We start from the raw sequence: 27751 nt of genomic DNA on the forward strand, positions 1-27751 counted from the left end.
ATTTCATGCATCCTGTTGTGTTATAATATACAGTTTCTTTATTTATAGTTGTGTTGTGACGGTTTTAATAAAGAAATTTTATTAAAAAGGATCTTAGAGAGATAGGATGGTCTGGCTCAGGATAGGGACCAGCGGCTTCTCAAAAAGGTTGCGTTTAGTTGTTACAGGACAGACTGGTCTGCAATCTCAACATTTTTTCTCACTTAAAATTTAAAAGATAGCCTAATTTTATCTGCTTTTCATTTACTCATTCTATACCTAATATTGCTTGGTTCTTAACCACATAACATAGATGGTTTGGATTCTATGAATGCACACAAATAATGGGGAGAGATTATTTCATAAATAGAACCATATATATGTCTGCCTAGCAAAATCAGCGCTTTATTATGCAGTGTAAATATTATCATAATATTTCTTGAAGTTTGGATGTTTTAGCCTGGCATAACTAGCTTAGAACCTTGCTATTAACTTAGAAATCAGTACGAGTGAAACGGTTTGGAGAATCACGTGTAGAGTGAGGTCCGAATTTGACCGAGGTGCGACGTCTGTGTCACTGTCGGCTGAGTATGGATTCCTCGTGCATCTGAGGCCCTCCTGATGTAATAAGAATCTCACTTGATCCGGATATCGGCAGTCATCCTCTGAAATGTACCAGACAAACTCTCATATGCTTCTGGTTATCTCTTGTAGTTTTAATTCTTATGTTTTACGAACTTAGTCTTGATTGACACAGAATTACTGGATTTTTTTACTTTCTCCATCGTCCGTTATTCTAAAAAATACTAGAGAACACAAAGTTTCGGAACTGAACCTGTTTCTGTCCTCAGGTGAGGGAGGGGGAGACACCTACTCTGTTGGGTCCCTTAGAAAGAGCTAACCTCAATCACAGGGCCAGGTCCTCATGTGGAGGGAGACACCTACTCTGTTGGGTCCCTTAGAAAGAGCTAACCTCAGTCACAGTGCCAGGTCCTCATGTCAGTAGGAGACATCTACTCTGTCATTGGACGATGGACAAAGTCCAAAACCCCAGTAATTCTGAGAATTTTACACAATAGTTAGAACACTTTTCCCCCACCCCCTTTAGCGCTACAGCCCCAATTTAGGCCTTGACCTGCCTCCATGAAACTCTCCGTTTCACTTCGCTTTACTAGATCTTAGACATTCGGTATGGAGGGGCTTGATAAGGGATGCCAAGGCCCAATATTGGGCTGTTGCGCCATAGAAGAAGAAGTAGACATTCGGTAGAACTCCTTGGGCGGGGGATCAGATCGTGGCAATGCCTGTACCTGTACACAAACACCGAACATCCATGCCCTGAGTGAGATTCAAACCCACGATCCCTGCTTCCGAGAGAGCTAATACAGTGCATGTCTTAGACCGCTCGGCTACCATGACCGGCGTCTTGGTTGGGTTACGATAAACGATCTTAATAAACTTAATATAGTCTTGACTTAATGTATATTCTATGTGAAAATCACCAAACGAGATCTAAAAGTTTGTGATGATGGTACATTAATACAAATATTATGTTTCAGGACATTCGTCCTGGTTCTATTTAAAAACACAAATTTTCGGGGGCTACCTACCACTCGGCGCTACAGCCCTGGGTGAGCCTTGGCCTCCTCTACAACCAGTCATCACAACCAATGCGTGCTGCACTGGCTGGTTGTTAGGTTTCTGAACAAAATTCTTTTTACAGGATGAGGTTAGCTTCATGCCCAACCCCCAACCTGGAGGACCAGGGTATGTCTCTTAGTCTGGACTCTACCATTTGACTTTTCCAGCGTGGGTAACCCTACCGATAGTCACGGAGTCACGCAAGCCCCACCACCACGACAAGGCGGAGACACCTTTGGGGGGACAATTCGGAGACCGGATTCTGGATAATGTCTAGAAACATATAAGATTGATGTGTTCTGGGATACGAAACCGTGAAGTCTGGTAGATAGTTATGACCGTGTCTGAGGAGCCTTCTGCTACCATCTCCTGCAGAAGCATACTCTTCTGTCCTGAAGACTAGGCAGGTTATACCTTCATAGTCATCAACATGAAGAACCATAACATTAGCAAGTGTTCCCTGTTCAGGGGACTGGCCCTGTGCATGGTTCTAACCGCCTGCCTGTCGTTTTATATAGCCCTTGAAATTTAATTTGATCTGTGTCATATCGTGCACACGGCCTTGTACCATTAATGGCACCGGGAAGGTTGCTCTGATGGTGACATTCTGCATACTTGCTTGAGACACCGGCTATCTTGAGTAAGTGTTTTCGTGATTTTCTTCAATTCCTACAAGCGAATAGTGGGATAGTACCTTGATTAGGCCACTGCCTTTTCCTTCCAAATCCTCTACAGTTTATCGGTCGTTTTACCATTCGAAGCTCTGTACCCTTGGATACAGAAACCGTCTAAAATAACTCAAGGGAAAAGTAAGGCTATCCCTGTAACAGGCCGTGGAGGTCCATAGGGTTGTGAGACGTCGAGGCTCCCACATTTTCTAGACAATCGGCTCACAGATAGAAGTAAGTTTGTCAGCCTTACGCCCCGGCCGCCCTTTACCCCCAGGAAGATCCCTGGTACTCATTTCTGTTAGAAGTTGAGTCGACCCCAGGGCCATAGTGCGGCTGGAAGGATTAGATCATTTGAAAAATCCAATGACCTCATCGAGAATCGAACCCGAGACCTTCCGGTTTTGTAGCATAGTGCCTGACTCAACTACGCTACCGCATGTCCCTGTTATTATTGATTATTTATTGTATTCGTGCGTGAAATTCTTCTAAAAAATATAAGGATTAATGTAATTTTTAAGGTGCATTACTGTTAGCCTGAATATGGAAATCAAATGCAGGAAGTAGAGTCTTTATAGAGATGTGAGGTGTCGCTTCTACCAGACTACACGGCATCACGTCCCAGAATATAATGCTCTTCATAGTCACTGCTGTGAGAACCTCAGATCTAACAAACGCAAAATATGTTACGTATTTTCAGCTCTTGTAACCGAGGCGGAGGTACAGTTCTTCCAACAAAACATATACCAACTAACTTCCTTACTCCATGACAAACCTAGTGCCGGGTCAGAGATAACGCCTCCAATTCAAAGACAGAAGTTTTGATAATGTTCTGCTTGATCAGATCTATACCATACTCCAGGTGGGCCGTGACAGATTAGCATGGAGCAATGACGAGATTATAATTAATATGAGAATATCAAAGATACTCAGAAACCTTCAGCAGTACTACTTCGTCCACCATAAATCTCATATGAAATCACCCGGGATTGAGACCGAGGCTTCACAGTGATAAGCCAGCGCCTAATCGCCTGAGCTACACTCTGAGAGATTCAACTTTATATATCAACTGCAAAAGGTATGCATCGAGAAACAAGATGAGATAATACAGGATCTGGAAGGACGATGTTGTATCCTATTTGAAGGTATTTTCACCATTCGAGTGATCAGACTAAGAAGAACTCCAATAAACTGCAGGATAATCAACAATGCGGGCGAGATTCGAACCTAGTGTTTGTATAGCGTTACCTTTACACAATCCTGTTAAGTTTAAAAAATATGTCTTATCCGTAGTTTTCTTTTCTTGACGCTATTCCATTAAGATAACATAACCTATATAGACTATATTAATAGAAGGGGAAGGGGGCAGAGAATGGAATAAAATGAAGAAACAGAAATAAACATTTTGACAATTCTGAGCCGGCGATCCCTGTTAATCGTGTTAATTGCTTTCATTTCGCGTATGTACAATGGAACATGTGAAAGTTGAATGAGGCCGACTCCAGATACTCGTATTTAAGCCGCGTTTCGAATGGTAACGTTCTGAGGTTGTGTCCGATCATAAAGTACTTCATTTCCATTCAAAAGTAAACATTATTGACCTCTCCCTAGGCATTCCCTGCCTCTTCGCCAACGAAACATACGATAACTAATTAAACGCACCCACTTTTGGTCACATTCAATCTTTGCCATGCCTTAATAATGAACCATAATGAACGCACTCCAAACAACAGACTGTCGAGGAGCGCATCGTTGTGTACGTCTTGGCGCGAAGGACCTGTAATAAGGATGTGTGCGTATGAAAATTCAGAGTGTGATAAATGGGCTTGTTTAATAGATATCAGCCGGAGGTATATGGTTTCACGTACAGTGTACGACTTTGACATTCGAACGCATAGAGCAATATTACAACCTGCCAGGGGAAGATGTCAGTGATACTCAAGTTTCAGTGTGAAAATGTTTCAAAGATTACTCTGTTACGTATTAAAAGAAGTGATGTGTGTATGGCGAATAACCTATCGTGTGATTTTTGAGGTTATCGGTACCTGTGAAGGTTACTGTCTTCTGGGATGTGACACCGTGTACTGGGGTAGGCAGTTACCAATGCTTCACAGAACCTGTTGCCTCCATCTTCAGTGTAGGCGGCAGGTTACTCCGAAATGTTTATAGCCGTCTACAAAACTACACGGCATCATATACCGGAAGACATGGAACAGATCAATTCTCATCGAGGATAAAGTTTGTTATTTTTGTTTAACGAAATTACCTGAACACCAGCAGGGATTTTGTGTGTCATGAAATCTAGTGTTCTCTCTTCGGAAAAGGTGAATCTTCTGTAATCTCAGTTTGATTATACGGACTTCATTTCATAGGAGGAATGTTACATGTTTTTCTTCCGAATTATTCATGAAACAGAGAGCCGCTGGGATGTATGGTGAGTACAATTTCACTTTCTTTAAAGTGTGTCTGTATCCTGTGCAGTGTGAATAAGTTTGAAATCTCGTGCCTCGATGCATTTATCGTAACTCGCCTGTCTTAACGGAATTCGTCACACAACTCTAGTGTACACAAATTGTATTCGCTGTTTTACTTTGGAGTGCTAAACCTAATTCAACATGTAGCTCACTGTAATTTTATTTCGGGATATAATGTGGAGACTTCTGGGTCGTATGAGGGGTTGTTTTACCATTCTTAAGAAATGATTGTGTTTGAGTGAGTAGAAAATGAGCCGATTACAGTGGATGCACGGTCTAAGACATTAACTGTCTTCACCCGCTCGAACACTGGGGTCGCGGGTTCGAATCCCACTCCAGGCATGGATGTCTGTGTTCGTTTATTCTGTTTGTATTTTTCTATGTGTAGGTAGCCGCCTTGCGACGAGCTGATCTCCCGTACAAGGGGTCCTAAAAGCGGCCAAGGCCCAAAGCAGAGAGACAGAGTGTAGTAAATGGACTTAATTTTATTAATGTACCAGTTCTTATTAAAATAAATTAATGATATATGGGTAATTTTTATATTAGTAGATGATATGACTTTTGGAATTTACGACAGATTTAATTCAACGCAATTTAAAGACCAAATTTACTGCGCAGGACACGTGATTTTGTTGCGCACACATTTTGTTATCTTTCAGTCCTACGATAGTATGTAACATATTTATGGATTTGAGGTTCTCACCACAGTGTCTATGTTGTACATCTGGGCTGTAACGCCGTGTAGTTCGGAGACAGACCAACATTTCAGAGGGATATATTGCCTCTGTCTCTTGGAAATCGCTGATTGCAACACTAGATAAATTCTCATCTTCAATTCTTTCTTCCCCCCCTTGGCACTACAGCCCCAGTGAGCCTAGGCCTACCTCCATGAACTTCTCCGTTCACTTCAGTTTTTCTAGATCTTACACATTCGGTAGGATTCCTTGGGTGAGTGATCAGCTCGTCGCAAGGCCTCTACCTGTATACAAAGACAGAAAAACGCTCACACACAAACTAAACATCCATGCCCTGAGTGGGATTCGAACCCACGATCCCGGTTTCCAAGCGAGCGAAGACAGCTCATGCCTTAGACCGCTCGGCTACCGTGACCGGCCATTTTCAATTCACTGAATCCAATTAAAACAACTTCACCACAAATACAATATATTCATTTCTTATAGTGACAGACTGTTTGTATCCCTACACCCTATACTATTCCTGTCGTTTACGCCTATGACGTTCTTATCGTCGATCACGGCCAACCTTGGGACGCTTGCTGGCACGTTTAGCCTGTGTCAAGAATTTGCCCAAGCCAATCGGATCCTCCTCTTCCTTCTCAGACTGAACAGGTCCACTTCTGGTAGCAGTACGATCAGCACCGCTGAACCCTTTATCAGGCACAAACGGATTTGTTTTGATCCAACCTGTCGAGACCATCTCCATACACATCCTTGTCCAAGTTCCGACTAGGGCGGTAGGTATGTGCACCACGGGTTCCACTCTCACGCCACGGTTTGTCATACACATTTTATGATTCCTCATCCCCATAGCCAGAGTCCATGCCCTTTGTAGTGTTGAACAAACACTGGTCAAACTGAACTTGGCTGGCAAACCCAGTTCAATCTGCCCACTGATGTCTCGTTCCCGTTCCCGCTGCAGCGTCGACCTCTTTGTCTGGAGCAGCTCTTGCAGTGTTGCGTTCACGCTGACGACCTTTGTGGCGTTCATAACGCAGCTGATCACGTTCTCTAGCCTCTTCATCTTTATCTGTGGCAGCCGCTTGAATTCTGATGCCAGCCCATTCCTCTCTGGCCTTCTGCGCAAGTTGTCGCAGATGTTCCTCATTTTTCTCCTCCTGCTTCTGTTCTAACTTTTTCTCCAGCCTGGCTCGCATCTCCACATCTTCACGTGACTTTCTATCAACGATATAAAGGGCCTCTGCCAGTTTGTGAACCTGCTGCAAGCCACGTCCATCTGCAGCGAGACGCTTGTCTAAAGGGATTGCATACCCCTTAGCATTCTTCCAGTTGGAAATCATGGTGGAATCTTCCACTCATTCTGTTCTTTAACAGTCAACTTTCTTGTTGGAGAATGCGGTACTGGAACAGGCGGGGCACGCGGTAGCGTAGTTGCTTGAGGCACTATGCTACAAGCCGGTAGGTCGCGGGTTCGATTCGCGATAAGGTGGATTTTTTCAATTGACCTAATCCTTCCAGCCGCACTATGGTCCTGTGGTCGACTCAGCCTCCATCAGAAACGAATACCAGAAGTCTTCCTGGGGATAAAGAGCGGCCGGCTCCTAAGGCTAACAACCTTACCGCCATCTGTGAGCCGATTGTCTAGATAAAGTAGGACCCTCAACGTCTCACAACCATATGGACCTCCACGACCTGCTACAGGGATAGCTTTACTCTTTTGTATGCTGAATAAAACAAACCAAATTGGTTGTACAGGCACATATCAAAAACCAAATTCTCTGTAGCTTTTTGCTACAACGGAGTGCTTAGCAGACCGCATATAGTCGAATTCTCTGCGTTCTGCAGATAATTGTTTGCTTCTATTTTCACGCGTATAACCGACTTCACGTTGGAGGAGGGTTTACCATTTTAATACACGTCGCTGAATGCATCCTCACCCTTTGACGTCAAGAATTTCTTGAAGAATCCAAACGCTATCCAGGCCAGAGGCCAAGGTGAATGTTACATCATAATTTCATTTTATTTGCGTCTATTGCTGTAATGCATTTCATGCCCCGTTTTCATCAGAAACTGCTGAAATAAGCGATTATGGGAAGGTTATGTCCGTTTCGTTCATATCTGATGGACAGCAGGGGCTTAAGTTGGCTAGGCCGTGAAGCTGACTACTGATTTCCATTTAGTTTTTTTTTTTTTTTAATACGACCACCTCTGTGCTCTAGTGGTCAGAGTCCCTGGCTACAGATGAAGAGGATAATTGAGAAGCTATTTCAAGGAAATAGCGGCTCCGGTCTACAAAAACAAAATTAACGGCCGTGGGGATTCGTTGCGGCAGTCGCTCGGTCGATATAGTTCGCTTGCGGACTAAAACCACGGAGTTTGTTTAAAAAATCACTCGAAATTGTTAAGTAAATTCTAAAGACTTCTGCCGATGGTGTATGAAACTCAAGATTATTGGGTTTTTGGACTTTGTCCATCATCTGGTATTCTGAAAGACACAATGTTTCGGAAACTGGATCTGTTTCCATCCTCAGGTGAGGGGATGAGAAACACTCTGTTGAGTCCAGTGATTGAGGTTAGCTCTTTCTAACGGACTCAACAGAGCCGGTTTCTATCACCCCCTCGCCTGAGGGCGGAAACATTCAGTTTCTGAAACCGGATGATGGGCAAAGTCCAAAAACGCAATACATCTCGAACAAAAACATGAATTTGGTACGGTTAACTGAAGACTGATGACCTTTATAAGAAGTTTAATTTTCTCTTCTCCAGGCGACTGCTCCCTCTCGGGAGATGTTTATGTTCTCAAAATGACAGTTGTATAAAAGTGAGATTTGGTGTGAATAAACATCAGATGTACTACTGTACTTCATGCTCACCTGAGGAGGTACCGTGGGACCTTTCTTTGATTTCTACCGATTCGCTCACCATCAATTCACTGGATATAAAAGTCACTACGCCATGAAGGCGTACGGGAGAGTGGATGTATAGCTCCACATTTTCTTGACCGCGGCACTAGTTGGAGGTGAGTGGTCAGCTTTAGGCTGCTTCCGCTTTACCCTTGTGGAAAGAGACCCCGGTACCCATTGGATAAGAGGCTGGGTGGACCCCAGAGCCAGCCCGGACGACTTGGAGAATAGAAAATTCTTGACCCTACCGGGACTCGAACTCCGACCCCTCGTCCAGCCCGTAGCCAGTCGCTATACCGACTGCGCTATCCGGCAATGTGTATTAAAGCAAATTGTCCATTCGGTCCACGTAACTTACAGATGTGCGCACGGGGTAAGCTGTTAGTAGTCCGAGACAAACGCAACAGAGCCGGGAGAGCTCAGTCGGTATAGCTACGGGCTGGACGACCGGGGTTCGATTTCAGGAAGGGCCACTGATATTTCTCTTTTTTCACAGCGTCTAGACCGTCTCTGGGGCACACCCAGCTTCCTATGAAATGGGCATCCTCCGGTAAACCGGTCAGAGCGTGAAGCTCTAGTGCCGAGGTCAAGAACGGTGGAGTTAACGATAAGTCTTCGTGGCGTGGTGCTTAATTGATTTCGCACAGGGACAACTTTTCTTCTTTTCTTTTTCAGTCTGAAATAGAGCATGATGCATTCGATTGCAAGAGACCTTGAGAACACAGCGCAGTTAGTACTTCCGTGAGGCCACGCGTGTTAATCTCTGTGGGTTCTGCTCCCCATCTCATTTTCACGTCAGCACACGGACCGTAAAGAGAACGCGCGTCTGGCCCCAGCCTTAGAGGAAGGCCCCATACGTTCATTCACGGATGCCATAAGATTTCAGTTGTTGACTGCAGCCTACCTGTACAGCGCGTCAAGGTGTTTGTTACAGTGATGGTCAGGTACACTGGCGGGCACTGGTACGCGTAGTTCGCGCAAGGCGAGGAGATCTTGAGAGCCATCTCTTCTAGGTTCTTCACCTCGCTGCAGTCCGTCCCGGTACTTCCCCGGTCACGTGACACGCATGCGCGTAGATTCCCGTGACCACTGCCCTGGAACTACAAAGTATTTGAATTATTATCCGAAGAGTACAGTTTTCTGGCTTGTAACACCGAGTAGTTTGGGATAGATCCCGACGTTTCGGAGCAACGTGTCGACTAATTCTACAGCAAATCATACATGAGCCAATCAAGGGACCGTTTATGTGAAATTTAGAATTCTCACGGTGGTGGCTATGACTTCTGGGATGTAACACCGTGTAGTTTTGTATTTACCAACGTTTCGGAAGACAGCGTTGATCAGTATCTACCAGAATACACGGCGTCACATCCCGTAAGATAGAAATTTTCGTAGCTACCGCCGTGTGGACCAGAACCTGGCTCAGTTATTTAATAGCACCACAGTCTCCTAACGGTGCCCTCACAGTCCCCGGCTTCGGCCCTCCTTCCCAGGGCTACAGACGAGCCAGGACAGGCCAAACCGGCGCCCCGCTGCCGTGGAATTTCTGTTTGAAGACAACTGTTGCGAAACATGAAATTCTTAATTTCTGACTTCTGAGCTGGAGGCGTCAGTTGCTTTAAGTGTGTGCGTGGCGCGAGTTGTTTGTTGCTCAATTCCGCATTTAGACGTGTGCAGCCGTAGTTACGTAAGGAGAACGACTTCATATCGTGATTTATAGCCATTTCTAACGACGTTTAACTCCTTGCCCGAAATTCCTGTTAGTTATTATTTGGGTTATGACACGTTCCTCCGAAACGCCGGTAAGATCTACCGGACTGTATGGCGTCACGTGCCAGAATCTGCAAAAACGAAACTTTTTGGAGTTCACAAGAAAAACTGTATGACAAAACATATGCGAAGAACCGCAGGTTGTGAACCAGACAGGTTTCGCAGCACATAGTTTGAAAAACATTTCTCTATTGCGTCGTCTGTGGTATGTTTAAGAAAAGAAGGCACTTCTGCTATCTAGCGGCTAAAGCTTGAATGATTGCATGACAAGCGGATTGCAATATGCAGTATGGAATTAATTCGCCATGGCAGTGTGAGGTCGAGCGGTATCTGTGAGCTGTCTAAGGGTACCACTACGGAGCAGCGATAGCTCAGTCGGTATAGCGACGAGCTGGATGGCCGGGGTTCGATGTTTTTCTCTACTCTACAGTGTGAAGACCTGTTCTGGGGTGTAAACTGGCCGGGGATTGAAGCTGACCACTCCTCTCTATCTAGTGCTGAGGTCAAGAATGGTGTGGGTATGCCTCCGTTTCCCCCATACATCTTCATAGCGTTGTATTTAATAAATTAAACCCAAGAATAACTTTAATTTATGTTATTTTTTGCCTAAGGGCACCAATAGGTGTGAGTGGTGAGTGGAGGATAGCTTGAGTGAGGCGTTTGTTTATGTACACAAGTCGGTTTCAGGGCACGTAGTTCTGTACACCTTTCTTGCAATTTACTTACGTATGGTCAAGTGGGGTTTGTGGTGGACAAAGTGGCGCTGGGACAGCTTTTCTCCGAGTACTTCGGTTTCCCCTGCCAATCTTCATTCCACCAGATTCTCCATCATAATCACCCGGGGCAGGTACAATAGGCCAATCAGTGGTCGCCGTGCCGAGTGGACCCAGCTGGACTCCACCCCCCACTAAGCGAAAAAGGCCAACTCGAACTCTTGAGATTGTCTTCATAGTACGTACTTTGTATTCCGGAGGTTCATAGGGTTGTGAGACATCGAGGCTCCCACATTTTCTAGGCAATCGACTCACAGATGGCGGTGAGGTTGTCAGCCATACGCGCCAACCGGCCTTTTACCCCTAGGAAGATTCCTGGTACTCATTTCTGTTAGAGGCTGAGTCGACCCCAGGGCCATAGTGCGGCTGGAAGGATTAGGCCCGCGACCTTCCGGCTTATAGCATAGTGCCTCAACCAACTACGCTACGGCGTTCCCCTGTCTTCGTCCTAGTTCAGATTTCAGCCACGATGTTTGGCACCTGTAAGCTTAGAAAATCAGCTTACCGTCAAGGTGACGTCACCTGAGTGCTCGAGGTACAATGGATGTATGCGGTACGTAAGCGGAAACCCAGCTGTGACGTAACCTTCGAAACCGTTTCTTCTGGTCTCAGTACTGCTGCCGTCACAGTAGCCGCCCGTGATTCTTCCGGGAACTTGACGGAAGTAGAGAAAGACAAAAGTCAGAACCGATTAAACGAGAAAAACAGCTGATAATAGAACACGTAAATACCATTTGCATTACGCAAAAGGTGAACAAGATAAAGTTGTCCCTGCGCTTAAGTAATTAAACATTACGCCATGAAGACGTATGGGCGAGTGGAAGTACAGATCCACATTTTCTTCACCTCGTTACTAACTGGAGGTGAATGGTCAGCTTCACGCCCCGGCAGCTGTACCCCTGGAGAAAGAGCCCCCATTAGATAGGAGGTTGGGTGGACCCCAGAGGCGGTCTGGACGACGTGGAGAAGAGAAAATTCTTCACCCTACCGGCACTCGAACTCCGGCCCCTCAGTCGTGAAGCCCGTAGCCACTCGCTATACCGACTATGATGAGGTGATTAGATTTTTCAATTGACGTAATCCTTCCAGCCGCACTATGGCCCTGGGGTCGACTCAGCCTCTAACAGAAATGAGTAAAGGGCGGCCGGTGCGTAAGGCTAACAGCCTCACCGCCATCTATGAGCCGCTTGTCTAGAAAATGTGGGAGCCTCGACGTCTCACAACCCTTTGGGCCTCCACAGCCTGTTACAGGGATAACTTTATTTTTTGATTCCTCCCTACCCTCACCCCATTTTGAGGCCTACTTACTTGTGGTGATAATTTCGATGATTTTGGTGACTACTGTTTCCACCTTGCTGTCAGGTAAAGCGATCGTTACATCAGGGTAGGAAGGGTCAATCGTGGATAGTTCTTTGAAGCGGAGGTGGTTGATATTTGACGCCAGGAAAACGAATCTTACATCTGAAAAACATGAAGATTTGTTTTTAAGTCTTGAATCATCTTATGTGTGGGCGTGTATGTCATTAAAGCGACTGACTGTTAGCTAGGATTCAGCAGTTCGACTGTCGGCAGGCCAGAGAATGTTCCCTTCGCCAGCAACCGACTTAGAATCCAGTGGGAACCGTTGAACTCTGAAATGCGCGCACTGCCTGCTCCATGACGTGCGCAAGAAGACGAGAAATGACCGAGCACGTTGCTGTGTGCGGAGTTGTATTCGGGTAGCCTCAACTAATCTGAGGTTCTTTGCCGTTTTTCTCAGTCCCTCCAGGAAAATCTCTGTTTGGCCCCGACCGCTTCCTTGCAAACCCTATCAAATTCCCTGTTCACCAATCACTGGACGCTGCAGTATCTAGAATTTATATTCTCGGCCGATGTACCGCAAAATTATTAGCCTACTCTCCTTTGTTTGAAAAAATAAAAGGAGGCTTATGATATCTCTGTGTCTGTGAACCCCCCTCTCCACATCAACTTTTGAAAGCCTGAACCGATCTTTACGAAACTTGGTGTGTGTATCATGGCACCTGAGCCATCTCAACGGCGTACTTCATAAATCCATCCCATCAGTCTATGTTTCTGTATGCGTATCCTTCCTGTCGTTGCTTGGCAACAGCTAAGTAAAAACGTTACCGTGGCAGTGAATATACACACTATAATAGAATTGTTGGATGCCTCGCTTTCTGTGCGGTCCGTGTCCTGTCAAAGGAATGTAGGCGATTAGTTCTTCGCAGAACTTCTTGTATTTATTTCTAATTCTAGAGCGACAGCGTGGCTCGAGCACCGGACTGTTGGGAACACTGATCTAGGCGCTGTCGTGTTCTGAACAGAAACCACGAACTGAAGAGAAATTACAAAGTATGTTTTAGCTAATGGCTAACGAAACTTCTAAGAATATTTTAAAAGTATTTCTATTAACCGTAATCTAATGTAGCAAGTTTAGTTTATCTATTAATGTGAAGAACAGTACCTGGATTTTGTTGTTTGAATCTGGAAATTATTTGAACGCTTTCTCTGTGGTCCCTGTCACTAATTGTGGCTGTGTATCCGAGGACGAGGATCACGTGACTAGGACCACCAATTACATTTCTTCTTCTTTGTTCCGCCAGCCTCTCAGCCAGATAGCTGCTGAATGTGGCTAACGACAGTTTTAAATTCAGGCTTCTTGGCCCTAAAAACAAACAAAACAAACTCCGTGGCTTTTAGCCCGCAAGCGAACTATACCGACTGAGCGACCGCCGCTTGTCGACGAAGTTAGTGCCAACTTTAGCGGATAGAGGGTGTCTCGTTGTCAGGGCAACGGATCCCCACGGCCGTTAATTTCGGTTTTCTAGAGCGGAGCCGGTATTTCCTTGAAACAGCTCCTCAGTTATCATCACGAGGCTGAGTGGACCCCGATCCAGACCCACTACTTCTCAGAAAATGTGGTAGCGCCGGGAATCGAACCCGAGACCTCTGAATCTGTAGCCAGGAAATCTGACTACTAGACCACAGAGGCGTTTGGGTTTTATAAATACAAGTTTTTTACTGTGATTTCCGAAGTATGTGTCGTGAAACTTTATAATTTAACTGAGGAAATAAAAGTGAAAAGGTCAACGTGTTTAACTTAATACTTTACATAGCTGTCAATCGATTGAGCCAGAGAGGCTGGTTTATTGGTTCTCTCATGATCAGATTTACCGATGACTGGAGGTCAGGTGTTCTGTATGACGTAGTTCCTAACTGTGTTATGGGAATATTTAACTTTGCAATATATTTTGATTTTGAATGACTTAAGCTTACGTCATGTACAGAACTTCTTTGTAAGCGTCACCCATTTCTAATTAAATAGCCTGACAATTCCAGGCTTGTCTGTATTTCTTACATGTCACATCCGAGGAGTTTTCTGTATTGTTTCGAAGGCTGAATAAATCAGAGGCGTTGTGTGTTTCACGAAGAATCCAGGTTGCATCTTCTCCATTCATAACTGCCATGCTGCTTCCATAATACGACACGTCTGCCTCCTGCGCAAGGTACCTGCAAACATGAACCGCAAGGGTATCTGCAAAACTTCCACCAGCCTCCACTGTCTCCTGACTTCTCATTTTCTCTGTCATAGAGAGTCAACGAATAGATCGACGGACGGATTTTTGTCTATGATATATATGCTTGGATTATTATTGTTTTTTGTTGTTGTACGTCTGTCAACTTGTTTTCAAGTATAAATTCTAAGAACCATACATTTTTCGGACATAACCTCAAAGATCTGTCGACTTACAAACGACGTCTAATACCTAATACGTAGGCGTGTTTACGATATATTTCTGTACCAAATGTCACATAACTTGCTCTAATGGTTCAGTAGTTATCGCCACCAGGGCGAAAGCTAAACATATTTTTGTTTAACCGCCATTGTATTATTTTACGCCGTGGCTTTTAGTCCGCAAGCGAACTTTGGTAGACAAAGTGCTACTGCGATGGAATTCCTCCTAGCACTTCGGTTTCCCCTGCCAATTCCCGTCCCACCAGCTGCTCCACATCTGACGCTGTATAATCTGATGCTGACAAGCGTCGTTAAATAGCATATAAGATGGGGAAAACCCCGTAGACATTATTTGCTGCTGTGAGTTCCGGTGTCGATCATGTGTCATCTGACTGTACTCACGCCAGGACTTGCATGGCTTCATATGTTGTCCAGGTACCATCCAGAATGACGTCCAGGTGCACTCTGGGGAACGGTAAGGGATCGTTACAGTGAAGAGCACTCAGTAGACTGGCTGTAACAAAGGGTCACACAGTGAACGCGCCAAAGGGCTGCAGCCATATATACAAAGGCGCCAAAAAATGTATGCGGGAAAGCCAGAAGAAAAGATACCACTGGGAAAACCAAGACGTAGGTTGGTGAATAATATTAAAATGGATCTTAGAGATATAGGATGGGGTGGTATGGATTGGACTGATCTGGCTCAGGATAGGGACCAGTGGAGGGCTCTTGTGAACACGGTAATGAACCTTCGGGCTCAATCCAGTCCATATCATTTCTTTAAGTTCAATTTTAATATTACTATCACATTTATATCTAGGTTTTCCCAGTAGTCTGTTCCCTTCTGGGTTTCCCACCAAAATCCTATAGGCATTTCTCTTTTCTCCCATGTGTGCTACATGTCCTGTCCATCGCATCCTCCTTAACTTGATCATTCTAATTATACTTGGAGAAGAGTAAAAGTTATGAAGCTCCTCATTATGCAGTTTTCTCCAACCTCCTGTCACTTCATCTCTCTTCGGTCTAAATATTCTCAACACCCTGTTCTCAAACACCCTCAGTCTATGTACCTCCCTTAATGTCAGAGACCAAGCTTCATATATGTACAAAACTACAGGCAAAAGGAACCCAGCAATGTTGCAGAAACATCCGTCTGTTTGTGTACAGTGTATTTGTATAGGACACCGTGCAGTCAGAGAGTAGAAACAGACTTCATTCATTCATTCACTGTTGGAGGAGGTGGGTTTCCCCATGCACTTAGACCAGTTATTGGTCCATTGTGCCACCCCCTCTAATTTCTACTGTCTCCATACCCTACCGGTACTGATGCCCGTTATCAGCCCCTTTCTGCCAGCGAGGTCGGTCCTCTACTGGCAGTGGTATCTGATAATTAGTCCCTTTCTGTCAGCGAGGTCGGTCCTCATCTGGCAGTGGTACCTAATACTTTTCCCGTCTACCGGAGGCATTGGAAACTACTTGGGCGGGAAAATTTAATTTAGCTCAGAGGTCTCCTAGAGACATGAGGTTCTTTTACGTGCCGTAAATCTACGACACGGGACCCACGGCTTAAAGTCCCTCCCGGAAGACTTGTTCCCTGAATTTTTCTCCGCCCTTAAAAATTCCACGACCTCCGCCGGGTGGGAACGTTACCCCTAGACTACGGAGGCCGCTAGGAACAGACTTACACAGATGACTGTTATATGCTTGAAGGGCTTTCGAGCTGAATTCTTCGAGCTTTTCGTCCGAGATCTGGACGGCCTCTGGAGACTTGTAGGACAGCACCCGCGCGAAGTTTATGGTCTGTGAGAAAGAGGGACAAAGCTGTAAACATCAGCTTCTGCTAGGTTGGAGGTATTCACATCGGTGACACTGAATAATACTATCTTTTGGGACATGACACATTATAGTCTGGTAGAAGTCAACCAACCTTTCGGAGGAACATATTATTTCCATCTTCAGGGTCGAAGAGTAAACCAAACAACTAACAGTAACCCAGGTGGTTAGTCTCCGCCTTTTTTCATCGCGACGTCCTAGTTTCGATTCCAAGTCAGGTTCTATGGAATTTATGGTTGAAAAAGTGGCACTGGGGTGTGTTATCCCCCTGTAAATTTTTACTCCACGAACTGCCTCACAAAGGGCGCGCCATAGCTCAACCGGTTAGTCGCTGGCTTTCCACCGCGGCGGCCGGGGATCGATCCCGGGCCTGGTCAAGTGGGATTTGTGCGCTGGGGCGGGTTTTCTCCGAGTACTTCGGTTTCTCCTGCCAATCTTCATTCCACCAATTGCTCCACAATCACCCTCACCTATCATCTGGGGCTGGTACAATAGGCCAGAAGTGGCCGCAGTACAAGCGACTTAGTCCCACCCCACTAGCAATAAAAAAAATGCCTCACATTAATTAATCATCCTCCCATTGACGCTATATAATCTATGCATTAACAGCGTTGTTTAATAACCAACTTAAAAAACGAACGAAGCTCTTCTCTGCTTGATGCCTACTTGCTGTTAGTTGTTTAGCTTAATTCTACACCCAGAAGATGGACGAAGTATGTCCCTCCGAGACGTCGGGGAACTACCAGATGACACGGTGTCATATTTCAGAGTACAGTTCCCTACATTTTGACGTTTGTCACAGCATAAAGAGCAGTAATGTTAAGTCCATTTACTCTACGAACCAGGGTACGTCATATCTCGTGTAGGCAACCTTACGGAAAGAAAAGTCTTCTGCAAGTATGCTTGAATTTACCACCGGCTTATGAACACCGGAAATCTGTTGAGAATAGAATCTAGCAACTTTCTAATGATGACGTAACGGTCTATGTCACTAACTGATGAGGATTGTTCCTCATTCCCAAAGCAGAAACAATGTATCTCTCCGTTTGTGGGGTGTTTGTTTGGGTCTTGATTCATTTTGGGACATTTCTTACGTCCGTAGTTAGTGCAGGTAAGCCAGTCATTACCTCGAATTAGGTGTGTTATGTGTATAAAGAACACTGCTTTAAATAAGAACATGGGGACACGCTGTAGCGTAATTGATTGAGGCACTATGCTACAAGCCTGAAGGTCGCAGGTTCGATCCCCGATGAGGTCATTGGCCTAATCCTTCCAGACGCACTATGGCCCTGGGGCCGACTCAGCCTCTAACAGAAATTTGTACCAGGAATCTTTTTGGTGGGTAAAAGGAGGCCTTCACGTAAGGCTGACAACTTCACCGCCGTCTGTGAGTAGAGTGTCTAGAAAATGTGAGAGCCTCGACGTCTCACAGCCATATGGGCCTCCACGGCCTGTTACAGGGATAGGTTTACGTTGGTAGTACAGGTTTCACTGAATCTGCAGCAATTTACTTAGCTTCCGACGCCTTCTTCAGCCTGGCCTGACGCTCCCAAAATACTGATCTTGGCTTCAAAATCGGCTCCATGGTCTTCATTATCATGCGATGTCGCTACTTTACCTGTATCAGCAGCAAGTCGCTCGTCTCTCGTATCTCCGCGAGCCTTGCCTGACGCTCGCATGCGCGGTACTGCGTGTCGAAGTTCACTCCGCGGTCCGAGTAGTACATTTCTAGCAGCTGAGAGAGACGCAACCGGCTGAGCTGCTCTTTCCAGCTCTGCACTGCCCCTGACAAGATCAGCCCTGCAGACAAGTCCACCATTTTGCGCCTTAAAATAAACCTCTTATCTGTTAAGGCCAGTTTCTTGTACCTTTATGAGAATTGAGCGTAGTCGGTATAGCGACTGGCTACGGGCTGCACGAGTGAGGGGTCGGAGTTCAAGTCCCGTTAGGATCAAGAATTTTATTTTCTCCACGTCTTCCAGACCGGCTCTGGGATCCACACAACCTCCTATCCAGTGGGTACCGGGGGCTCTTTCCTTGGGGTAAAGCTTCAGGGGCGTGGAGCTGACCACTCACCTCCAACCAGTACCGAGGTCAAGACAATATGGTTCTATACATCCACGCCCCCATACTCCTTCATGGTGTACTACTTAATTAGTTAAGCACAGGGACAACTTTACCAATTTTATGAGAATTGAGTTCCCCCACTGTGACGAATTAGTATGACGTGTATAGTCTTGTAGATGGTTGACAACATTCAGGAGAAACGTAATCTTTCCGTCTGTAGACACCAAAGACGGATACAGAATGTCCATCTACAAGACCATAACACAGAGGACTGCGAGAAGTACTGTTATGCTTAAAATTGGTTCCTGCCTGTAATTGTTGAATATGATTGGTTGATTGATTGGATCATGCGTTACTTAACACTCCTCTTTCATTTGAACAGGTTACACTTATATAGCACGAAATAAGATGGTAAGATGACTGTGAATGTTGAACAAAAANTGTCTCTAGACACCAAAGACGGATACAGAATGTCCATCTACAAGACCATGACACAGAGGACTGCGAGATTGGTTGATTGATTGGATCATGCGTTACTTAACGCAGCACACATGAAGTCTTCTTTTCATAGCCTAATTCCTTTTTTGTCATCTCTTCTCAGTCATCTTCGATTGCCGTCTCAAGANCTTTCTTGTCATCTCTTCTCAATCATCTCAAGAGACTCCCCCAATTACTTCTCAACCGGCCTGGGATCCTCGTTATATAGCCTAGGGGCGGACCCAACAGGAAACACCGTTTCCATGGTTATAGCCCAACAATACTTCGATTGCAGCGGGAACTTGTTTACCGAGTCGTTGTCTAACAATGAACATTTACTGTGACTCCGGCTTTCAGCCGTCATATCAGAATATTATTATCTCGATGTAATCCTGGTAAATCATCATACAGGATATCTGACGTGCTTGTTTCCTTCTGTATGTATTGTTTATTTAACGNTTGACGGGGTTTGGATTGGATGATTGATTTTATAGTACCTACACGCTCGCAACTCGAGAATCCAGGCAATACAGCGCTATCGCTGATCTACACACGTATTAGTGTTCTCAGTCTTCACTGGTCGTATCCTGGCAATGGATTTCAACACAGTAATTATAACAGTATCGCTGAAACTGCAGCACACATGAAGTCCTCTTTTCATAACCTAATTCCTTTCTTGTCATCTCTTCTCAATCATCTCAAGAGACTCCCCCAATTACTTCTCAACCGGCCTGGGATCCTCGTTATATAGCCTAGGGGCGGACCCAACAGGAAACACCGTTTCCATGGTTATAGCCCAACAATACTTCGATTGCAACGGGTACTTGTTTACCGAGTCGTTGTCTAACAATGAACATTTACTGTGACACCGGCTTTCAGTCGTCATGTCAGAATATTATTATCTCGATGTAATGCTGGTAAATCATCATACAGGATATCTGACGTGCTTGTTTCCTTCTGTATGTATTGTTTATTTAACGACGATATCAATGGTTCAGTCTGTTTAGACTGGGGCCACACGAGCGCACAAAATGCGTCCGTTGTAACGAACGTTGTGACGTCCGTTGTAGAAATAAACAAGAGAGGCAAATGATACGCTTTCTTCTGGCTCCATTGCAGACAAAAAACTACGCACCGCATTCTGCAACTGTGTTGTTTCCTCAGCAACGTCCGTCATAAAGTACGTTCGTTGCAACGGACGTACTTCGTGCGCTCGTGTGGTCCCAGCCTTAGTGGAAAAGATGTGGAGGGAAGCGATCTTATCTGAATTTGAAGAATTATCCCGGAATTTGCCCGAAGGGATTGAAGAAATCATAGAAACCCTCAGTCGAGATAGCAGCTGCTCGGAATATGTTGGTAATCCTGAGTAATGAAACGTGAAAGATTGTGATGACGTAAATATGAAGAGTGTAGGACCGACCAGCAATACGTACCATCGATACCTCCCCTGGCTTCAGCGTCTGTCATCTGCCAAAAACCTCCGTTCCTTTGGTCCATGTAGTGCACACGAGGAATCTTCGTGTCGTTCCACGTACCGCCCGGCCCGAGGTAGAGGTCGCCCTTCAGTCTGGGGCCCTGGTACACAGCCACCTCTGCTAGGTCGCCTGGCAACCAGTAATCATGATTTATACATGTGAGGTTTGAGTGCCTCGTGACGGTGGATGTAAATATTACTGCATTCTTGAAGCCGGAAGGTCGTGGATTATATTCCCGAAGAGGTAATTGGATTTTTAATTTGACCTAATCCTTCCAGCCGCATTGTGGCCCTGTGGTCGACTCAGTCTCTAACAGAAATGGGCACCGGGGATCTTCCTGGGGGTATAGGGCTGCCGGCTGGCGCGTAAGGCTGGCAGACTCACCACCATCTGTGAGCCGATTGTCTAGAAAATGTGGAAGCCTCGAGGTCATTGTTTTTAAATTGACCTAATCTTTCCAGCCACCCCATGTCCCTAGGGTCGCCTCAGCGTCTAACAGAAATGACTACCAGGAATCTTCCTAGGGGTAAAGGGCTGACAAACTCACCGCCATGTGTGAGCCGATTATGTAGCAATGTTTGTACTGTAGATTTATAATAAAACTCACATCCTTACTCTGTAACCAGGCAAGTGACGAGTCAGAAATGAAGGCCTGAGACTAAATGAATATGGCACAATAGTATAATGATGGTGGAAACCCAAAGGAACTCAGATAACCTCTTCCAATGCCATTTCGTTCGTCATTGAACTCACATTAAGTCTTCCGGGACTCTGCGGTGAGTAGCCAGGGCCAAACCTCTAGATCTGTGTCAATGTGTATTTATTGTTACTAATATCGATATATTGCATGACTTTTTTTTNAGGCTGAAGAAATTATCCAAGATATTAGAAGTAATAACAAAAAATGCTCTAATAATGAGGAAGATATAAAATGCTATATGACAAAATCATTTCCAAATTCTTTCCCAAATATAAAACTCAAATATACTTCCACTAGAGAAATTGAAAAAATCATTAAATCTCTGAAAACAAAAAACTCGTATGGATATGATGAGGTTTCCACAAGGATTTTAAAAATTAGTGCTCCCTATATTAGTGCTCCACTAAATTATATCTGTAATAAATCAATAAGATCAGGAATCTTTCCTAGTCGTTTAAAATATTCTATGGTGAAACCAATATTCAAGAAAGGAGACAGTACAAATATGATTAATTATAGGCCAATTNACATAGTTTTGTCTCTACCCGATAAACCATCACTTAACAATCTTTTCGTACGCAACAAACGCTGTTGTTACCTGCCAGAGTAGCAGCCCACGTGTTGTGCAGTTGCGCCAATAGTGTCATCTGTCTGTAACGTTCGAACTTCTCCAGTTTATCTGTGTCGTTAGTTTGAACCGGTTCGTTTAGCAGGAGAGAGATTTGCACCTGCTGGGGTTCGAGCGCCGCTGCTATTGCTGCCAGCACAGTCCCGGGACTCACCGTGCCCCACCTCGAGGTATGAACCACGCCATCTTCTATAGGACAACGACTCACTTGTGAGCTCTGAAGATTCGCCTTTGGATAGTCAGGATCTCGACTACTGAAAACGGTTAAAATGATTGACTGTAACGCCTTGTAGTTCGGAGAGAGCCCGGCGTTTCGGAGGAACATATCGCATTCATCTTCATCCTCAAAGATTAGGACAGTCAAGAAAGCAGCAGAAACAGACGGTTAGCTGAGCTTAGCTTCTCTTCGACTATAAACGTGGAGACGATATGTCGATATGTTTCTTCGAAACGTCGGGCCCCCTCCGAACATTGAAATTGTGGCTCAGAAAATGGATGTTAAAACTTGTGAAGGAAATCGCTTTTAGTGCAAGAACAAGTGGAATTTTATTTTGTAACAGCTGGACAACCTTGAAAACTAAATTATCCCTCTAAAACATTATTAAGTAGCTATCAGCTGTTTCCTATTCATAAACATTCATGAAGGTATAAAAAGAAGTTCTGGGAAGAACTAATCTCATAATTTCCTCTGATGTCACGGACCGCATAGAAATCGACGCGTCCAACAGTTCTTCTGTTGTTGCGTGTTTATTCGTTGCGGTGGTAACGTTTTTACCGAGCCGTAACCTAGCAACGGTACGATATGCCGTTGAAATTGGCTCAGGTGTCATGATATACATACTAGTTTTCACGAAGATTGGTTCAGCCATTCAAAAGTTGATGTGGGAGGGGCATATATGTCCAACTCATTTTTTTTTTCATTTTCTGTGTGGTCCGCGTCATATCAAAGTAAAGTAGGCGATTGGCTCTTTCCAGAACTTCTTGTTTCAAAATAAGGAAAGCAGGCTGAAAATTACGTCGTTAATAACCAGAATTACTTTTAGATTTTATAATTATTGCAGTCTGGAATTAAGATTTGAGCTTTCTCTTGCGGTGAACATTCATACTGTGGAGACTCACAACGAATTACTGCTGCCACCTGTTACAAAGCCGTTGAAGTTGTTGGAACACACCTCGTCTTCGTCAGCTCGCTCCCACGGCTCCACCGCGCTGGAGAGCATGAAGTGCAGTGTACACTGTAAGTGACAAGAAAACCTGCTTGTAATGGAACCCCAAGCGAACTAAATATTTTACGTTGGTTGCATGGACGCTGCCAGGATTCTTTGCCCGAAGGTGGGAGTTAGAAAATTTGCTTAGAAACTCATGTTTCACCATTTACTGATCGTCTTAGAGTATTCAGGACAGAATAATAACAAAAATACTGTTGATTTATTGTATGAATATTTGGTACACGTGGTAAAGTTAAGATAAAGCTTTCTCTGTGCTTTATTAAGTACCACGACATGAAGACGTATTGGGGATTGGAGGTATAGCTCCAACATTCTTAACCTCAGCTCTAGGTGGAGGTGAGTGGTCGGTCGCTTTATCTTTGGATAAGGAGATCCTGGTACCCATCAGACAGAAGAAGTAAAGGTAAAAGTAAAGCTATCCCTGCAACAGGCCGTGGAGGCCCATAGGGTTGTGAGACGTCGAGGCTCCCACATTTTCTAGACAATCGGGTCACAGATGGCGGTGAGGTTGTCTGCCTTACGCGCCGGCCGACCGCCGTTCACCCCCAGGAAGATTCCTGGTACACTTTTGTTAGGGGCTGAGTCGACCCCAGGGCCATAGTGCGGCTGGAAGGATTAGGTCAATTNTGCTGGAAGAGAACCTTGTGCTTGGGAAACTGATGTCCTGTTACCCGGAAGGGCACGACGCCAGGAGATTCCGAAACGTCTGGGATACGTTCAATACCGTCCATCCGGAACCTTGAAATAAAAAAGGTCTGTCACCATATGAAGCTATAAGGTCACCTGCTCCTTATTCAAGAGGTTCCAGGTTCGATTCTAGGCTATCATGGTTGGTAATATATAAAAGTTCGTGGCGACGGTATATTGATACCAGTATTTTGTTTAAAATAAAGGCATGCTCGTGCGGAATTTCGGGGTTATGTCTGAAACAATTTAAGGCTGACAGAATCTGCACATAAGTAGATCTAATAAGTAAAAAGACGAGGTAAATATGTCTCTGAGCTGAATTAATTAAGTACCACACAATAAAGGCGTATGGGGGAGTAGAGTTATAGCTCCACAATTCTTAAACTCGGCGCTAGATGGAAGTTGCTGGTCAAAGTTACACTCCGGCCGCTTTACCCCCCTCCCCGGGGAAATAGCCCCCAGTACACATTAAATAGAAGGCTGGGTGGGCCCCCGAAGTGTCTCTTGACGTTGTGGAGAAGAGAAATATCTCTTGTCTCTGTCGAGAATCGAATCCCACTCGTCGAGCCCTTAGCATATCACTATACCGACTGAGCTACCCTGGCTCACGGCCTAATATGTTCTTCAATAGAATACTAATACTAATAATAATAATAATAAGAAGAAATGTGAAAAAAGGTAAAGCTATCCCTGTAACAGGCCGTGGAGGCCCATAGGGTTGTGAGACGTCGAGGCTCCCACATTTTCTAGACAACCGGCTAGCAGATGGCGGTGAGGTTGTCAGCCTTACGCGCCGGCCGCCCTTTACCCCCAAGAATATTCCTGGTACTCATTTCTGTTAGAGGCTGAGTCGACCCCAGGGCCATAGTGCGGCTGGAAGGATTAGGCCAACTAGAAATCCAGTGGCCTCATGGGGAATGAAACCCGCGACCTTCCGGCTTGTAGCATAGTGCCTCAACCAACTGCGCTACCGAGTGCCCCAGATAACGGGTCTATGAATGTGCGCAGCTGAAAGTAAGCTTTGCACGTGGCCATAACGGATCAATGTGTTGATGAGTTCCCACCTGTGCAGTAACGCCACCGACAAAGTCCGAAGATCGAAGTATGCGCCTTTATAGAGTTCCACCTTGCGTACCAACTCGATAAGTGTCGTCATTGTCATCGGCAGTCTCTTGCTTCGGGAATAGAGATCTGCGTTGCCATAGCAATCCCTGAGCGACGCAGGGATCGTGAGTCCCGTGTTCTCTTGTCCATGGATTTCGACCGCACAACCTGAAATGTTTGACTCATTAGAACTGCTCATTTATCGGTTCATGCCCTGTTTAATAATTCTGTGTTAACCGACTGCATGAACTGTCTTCGCCCGCTCGAACACTTGGATCGTGGGTTCGAATCCCAATTGAGGCATAGATGTCTGCTTTCATTCTGTGTTTATGTTGTCCTGTGTGTAGGTAGCGGCCTTGTGACGACGGGCTGATCCCCGTCCAAGGAGTCCCGCCGATATTCATTCCACCAGTTGCTCCACAGTCACCCTCACCTGTCATCTGGGGCTGGTACAATAGGCCAGAAGTGGCCGCAGTACAAGGGACTTAGTCTTGTGGGGCTAGCAATAAAAAAAATAGGCAGGCAGACTGACGGTCACTCAGTCAGTAAGTCTTTCATGGCCAGATATTTATTACTGTTTGACAGTTACGGTCTTGTTTTTGTGGGGCGCCCTCTCTGACGAGAGGACGGGTCTGTCTTTTATATATGCTGCTGGTTTTGCCAGCGCAGTCTTTTTCGGGTCCGATTCCCTTGAGACTCGCGACCATATGTTACTATCTCAGATTTGAGACTTTCCTTTTCGTCGCCTCCTACAACTCGCAGTGTCACGGTGGAGGTATTCGACCCCTCCTCCACACGTCCAAGTCCAAGTCACATTGCGACTGACGGTCAATCAGTCTGCCTGTCTTTGATTCGGGCACCGGGGCCTCCCGCCTCCCTTTATAATCCCTCAGCACGGACCACGAAGAAAACAGCCTCTATTGAGAAGGCTTGTATACTGATCCGTTGCCTAGCAATGGATGGTTTATTGTTGCGTGAGTACACTTCCGCGGAAATATGTTAACCGAGTCGTTGCCTAGCAGTGGGTCTATACGTCACCCTTGACTCCTGTGACATGGCAGTGACAGTGTACAGACTTACCTGCCAGTAGTGACGTCAGAATCAGTAGTGTTGTGGGCTTCATGATGAGTCGTTTTATAGCCTCTCAGGCTAATTCAGTGATGAACTGAAGAAGTAGGCGTAATAAGAGAGCGGTGTTTCATGTTCTGACCTGAGCTAGATCTCACTACAGACACCTTGGCAAGAGGAAATGCGAAAGCGATGTGCTGTACCTCTGCGCTTAGATAGCCTAATCTGAGTTGACGCGTTTTTTTAAGATAAGATAATGGATGTATGAATTTTTCTGACCAATGGATTGTGTTCAGTACTTGCACATGACATATACAAAGTTCAGATATCAGATTCTTAGTAGGTTATGTGACAATAGTGAAGATAATGAGTTGTGGAATATAATCGAGAAAGTTCGCGCGCTGTCATCTTGTCTGTGATGTTTCACAAGCGGAAATATTTCGTCTACGCCCGCGTATATGCGTGAGAAAGCGGTTACATTTTATTTCAGTCGTTGGTTGTGAAACTGCGAATGTGAACAACACTCTCTTCTGAGATATACGTGTTATTGCTTTGTAGCTCGGTAGAAGTTCGCCGGCGTTTCGGAGGAACATAATACCATCATCTTCCGGGTCAAAGAGTAAGTCAAGTAAGAAGCAGGTGGTGCCCGCCTGTTTTTCTTTTACTTAGTTTACTCTTCAGCTCTGAGGATAGAGGGAATTCCCCAAAATTACAGATTTGTAACGCTCTGCATTTTCGTATTTTACATTTTAGACGAAAATGACATAAAAACCACACATTTCCCAACGATTTAACATTATTAACCTTCTTTCCTTTCTTAAATATGAAGAAAAGCTGGTTTCTGATGTCTCCTGTTGTCAATCTACGTGTGGCTGTGTGTCAGCCATTTTATCACCTGACGAATTGTTTACGAAACTTTATATGGAAGGTATGCAGTTGGGGGCTCCCCCAGCTTCGTAACTATGAAATCTCCTCATTCGGGAATAATAATGTGACGATTGAACTTCTTTGTGAGGTGTCTGAAAATGATCTTCGAGAAAGATGCAGCTTTAGCGGCCTCCGTAGTTTAGGGGTAACGTTCCCACCTCATGACTCAAGGTCGTGGAATTTTTAAGGGCGGAAAAATTCAGGGAACAAGTCCTCCGGGAGGGCCTTTAAGCCGTGGGTCCCGTGTCACAGATTTACCGCACGTAAAAGATCCTCATATCTCTAGGAGACCTCTGAGCAAAATTAGGCAAGTTTCCCGCCCAAGTAGTTTCCAATGCCTCTGGTAGATGGGGGAAGCATCAAGGTACCGAGGGCCGACCTCGTTGGCTCAACGGGGCTGATTGCACGCACCAGTACCGGCAAGGTATGGGGACTGGTAGAATATCAAAGGGGGACGTACAATAGATCAACAACTGGTCGCGGTGCATGGGGAAACCCACCCCCTCCAATAATAATAATAATAAGATGCAGCTTTTATCGAGATAATTCTTTTGTAGAATGTAAGCAATAAAATGGCGGTTGGAAGAGAGCATGTCCAGAAGCTCAAATGATAGCATCTGCTCCTGTGCTGATGACTGTTATCTCAGACGATGTGTTTTAAGGACCAAACATTAGTCACATTAGAATTGACGTTTCTCAGAGAGCAAAGTCCAGTTCCTCTCACTGAGCAGACGCTGATGAGACTGCAGTCTTTGCATTAGAAACACCTGAACATCAGATTAAACAGGCCATGACAGCAAACATAGACAGTGTCAGTACTGAAAATCAGATGTACTGTATTTTTCTGGTTCCTTGGTGCCAGTGTTGCAGGGAAGGACTGTATGTACATTAAACCTGCCCCAAAGCTGAAAAAG

General features: G+C 45.1%; 1 protein-coding gene across 1 annotated transcript; it reads right to left on the reverse strand.

The window, feature by feature from the left end:
* Window positions 1-103: 103 nt before the first annotated feature.
* LOC111864178 lies at window positions 104-26082 on the reverse strand. Its single transcript, XM_033751341.1, has 15 exons — window positions 25923-26082; window positions 24803-25010; window positions 23682-23789; window positions 22942-23076; window positions 21793-22076; window positions 20453-20623; window positions 18094-18275; window positions 16328-16442; window positions 15045-15156; window positions 14265-14416; window positions 13371-13571; window positions 12215-12367; window positions 11412-11560; window positions 9268-9463; window positions 104-644 (listed from the first exon to the last, which is right to left on the reverse strand). Exons 1-15 carry the CDS (start codon window positions 25963-25965, stop codon window positions 454-456), a joined length of 2400 nt encoding a protein of 799 aa, XP_033607232.1. The 5' UTR covers window positions 25966-26082; the 3' UTR covers window positions 104-453.
* Window positions 26083-27751: the final 1669 nt, after the last annotated feature.

Source organism: Cryptotermes secundus, unplaced genomic scaffold (genome assembly GCF_002891405.2).
Source record: "Cryptotermes secundus unplaced genomic scaffold, Csec_1.0 scaffold2044, whole genome shotgun sequence".
Taxonomy (NCBI): Eukaryota; Metazoa; Arthropoda; class Insecta; order Blattodea; family Kalotermitidae; genus Cryptotermes; species Cryptotermes secundus.